The following is a 3,212-nucleotide window of genomic DNA, read 5'->3' as shown; positions in this document are numbered from 1 at the left end:
AGAGCAGGATCTGTATCTCTTCTGTTCACGGTCATATAATCAGTTATCACCTCAGTGCCTGAACGTAGTTAAGGCCTGTATAAATGTTCAGTGAACAGATGAAATAAATGACTCAATGAGTGCTTCACTCATTGAGGGACACAGTGATGAAGGGAAACACACATGGAGGGTGCCTTGAACCAGTACACATTCTCCTACTGGAGGTGTAAGGGGACGGCCAGGATTTCGAGGAACGTTGTTTGAGCCAGGTGTCTTTCAGTGTCAATCGATATGAGTAAACTTAGGGCTTTCATGATATGGTCTACGTTGTGCTAACAGGAGAAACCTGAGTCCTTCACGGAGACCAGATGGGTTTGGCAGAAGCAAATCAATCCCTGCCCTGGTGAGGTGCGTGTCTGAGTTCAGAGACCTTAGGGGCAGCCGGTACAGCCCAGGCAGAGTCCCTCTGCTGTCCTGTTCCAAACCCCTCCCCACCCCAGCTCCTCCCCAACACAGAACCAGCAGGCTATGCGAGGGGGAACCTTTTTGAGCCGGGTGGTGGACAGAGGGAGGTGGACGGGCAACGTCGGGCACGGGGCATGACTCTTATTCCAGCATCCCTGTCCCCAAACACATCATCCGGTGGCCATCACCAATGCCCACGCTCAAGCAAGCACCTCTAGTTCCAAGTTCTCATAGGACAGACGTCCGCATGCCGCCCAGGCACTGTCGGGTTCTGGTGGAGAAGCGAGTACCCCTTGCCTGGCGCCAGTGGCTCTGACTGCTCTCATGATGCTGCCACTGACCTGGCAGCCCGGGAGCAGCCTGGCAGGATGAAGGTCCCGCATGCCGCCCTTTCGGCAGGGGGAGGCCAGAGCTGACAGGCCCCCGGTCCCTTCCAAACCTCCTCATCCCCGCAGCGTGTGACACCGCAGTTAAAAAGGGAAATGGAGTGACCTCTCAAGCAGAGCTCTCTGGGATACTGGATTCACTTAAACTTATTTCTCATGACTTTTCAGGCTGAGCCTATGTTTGCAAAATGCGGACAAACATGCAGCGGGAGGATTTAGAGGATTTCAAGCACCGGCCTAACTACTGAATCGTGATTTTACAAGTCATCATTCTATGTTGTGAGTGACGAAAACTGGACTCACACAGGCTTGTGTGTGAGGAAGGGGCTGAGATGGCTCACAAAGCTGCTGAAGGGTGGTGAGGCCGTGCCCAGTGGTCGGCGGGGCTGGACCCAGATCCTCACTCATGCCATGTTACCAGGTTCCTGCCTTCCTTCTCTCTGAGCTCTGCTTCCTCTACCTGAGCTCACCCTCCGAAAAGCCTTCTCCTGGCAGCTCCAGCTTACATGCTACCAGTTCAACACCCTCAGCAAAAAGAAAGCTTCTCTTTAATGGTCCAGCTAGGGTTACCAGATTTAGCAAATCTTTAGGACACACTTATACTAAAAAATTATTCCTTGTTGATCTGAAGTTCAAATGTAACTAGGCTTCCTGTATTTTATCTGGCAAGCCTCCCTCCAGCACAGGACTGAATCTGGGCAACCTGCATCACATATCATCCCAGACCCAATCGCTGTGGTCAGGAGGACGGGCTACGCCAACCGGCAGGCCACGATCACCTGCCCATCTCTGGAAAGGCCCCAGCACGCCAGCCCTCCTGGTATACATGCCCTGACAGTGGGAGTTGGGTCCTTCCCCAGTAACTGGGATGCTGATCCTATAAGGAGGAGAATGAACCCTGCGCCAGCAAAAACAACACATGTCCACACAGTGACCATGAATGCCCCAGACAACAATGAAAAATATAAACTGCAGGGGAGTTGCACAGCACACAAGTTTACAAAGCATTTTCATACCACTCTCTCTTTGCCACCCACACCTCCGTTTGGTTGGCAATGATCACTTCCTGTATTACTTTGCTAGGACTGCCATAACAAAGTACCACAGACTGGGGGACTGAAGCAACAAACACCTATTTTCTGACCATAATTCTGGAGGATGGGAGGGCAAGATCAGGGCGTCAGCAGGGCTGGTGTCTCCTGAGGCCTCTCTCCTTGGCTTGCAGACGGTGGTCTTCTCGCTGTGTCCTCACGTGGTCTTTCCTCTGTATACGTCTGTGTGTAAATCTCTTCTCGGACACCAGTCATATTGGATAAGGGCCCACCCATATGACCTCATTTTAACTTAATTATCTCTTTAAAGACCCCATATGACCTCATTTTAACTTAATTATCTCTTTAAAGACCCCATTTCCAAACTATCCCGGAGAGCGTACAGCAAGTCCCTTTCATGGTCCCTGCACCAAGCACGGGGCCAGGCATCCGGCAGACAACGTTCTTGAAATAAGCATTATTTGAAAGGAATGAAACAGAGAAAGAAAAAAAAAATCCTAAAGAGTTTTAGGAGATTTAGCGAAAAGGAGTGGAGCACAGGAGAACAGGCTCATGATTTGAAATGATAAAGACTCTTTAGAACAGCAAAAATGATGAGGTCTATGGATGTGTAAATGAGCCCCGGGAAGAAGTAATCAGAAGGGTAAATTACAAAACAGAAAAAGACCATAAAACAAGTGAGGAGAGAAAAGTGAATATTTCAAGTGTCTTTGGTTCATAAGAAATTCATGAGCAACGCGTGTGGAGAACTTGTTGGTTTTGGTGGTGGGAAAGAATTGTAAATATGTATAATATGTAAATACCTCTGATAATAAAAGCCCATGAAGATAAACTAGGCTGTGTTAAGAAAAGCTGTGAGCTGTATGAGATGCTAATGTAACTGTCGTCACTCTAAGAGATTACCATAATGCTTACAGGGCTTTGAAAGTTTCTGAGCTTTGGAAAGAAATGCATAAACACTAACCAGAAAGCGCGTACGCATACACACGCATACATACACACACACACACACACACACACACACACACACACGCCTCTATTTTTCTCTTTCCTTCTTTCCTCCCTCCTTCCCTCCCCTTTAATTTCCTCTTTTTTTAAATGTGAAGAAGGCAGCTTTAGTGAAAACTGGCATTGGAGTTGCACCTCTTTGGGTTCAAATGCGACTTCCTGCCCCCAAGGACGAGCTGTGCGACGCTGAACCAGCCTCCCCGGCGCTCTGTCACTCACTCTCCGAGTCTGAGAAATGGGCGGATACCTACGCCTCTCTACATTTGACGAGGAGCGAATGCGGGCCCACAGGAAGGCCCGACGGGCGCCCCTCCCACCCGGG

General features: G+C 49.3%; 1 protein-coding gene across 1 annotated transcript in view; it reads left to right on the top strand.

Moving 5' to 3' along the window:
- The first annotated feature begins 3,039 nt into the window (after positions 1–3,039).
- The window catches only part of TMEM220 (transmembrane protein 220), a 16,600-nt gene continuing 16,427 nt past the window's right edge, over positions 3,040–3,212 (top strand). The window contains exon 1 of the mRNA XM_024752583.1: positions 3,040–3,201. Coding sequence (XP_024608351.1) covers positions 3,040–3,201 — 162 coding nt within the window. The remainder of the gene's footprint in view (positions 3,202–3,212) is intronic.

The sequence above is a fragment of the Neophocaena asiaeorientalis genome, unplaced genomic scaffold, assembly GCF_003031525.2.
Source record: "Neophocaena asiaeorientalis asiaeorientalis breed wild unplaced genomic scaffold, Neophocaena_asiaeorientalis_V1.1 scaffold540, whole genome shotgun sequence".
In the NCBI taxonomy this organism is placed as follows: domain Eukaryota; kingdom Metazoa; phylum Chordata; class Mammalia; order Artiodactyla; family Phocoenidae; genus Neophocaena; species Neophocaena asiaeorientalis.
The sequence above is the reverse complement of the archived record's forward strand: the minus strand, read 5'-3'. Positions and strand labels throughout refer to the sequence as shown.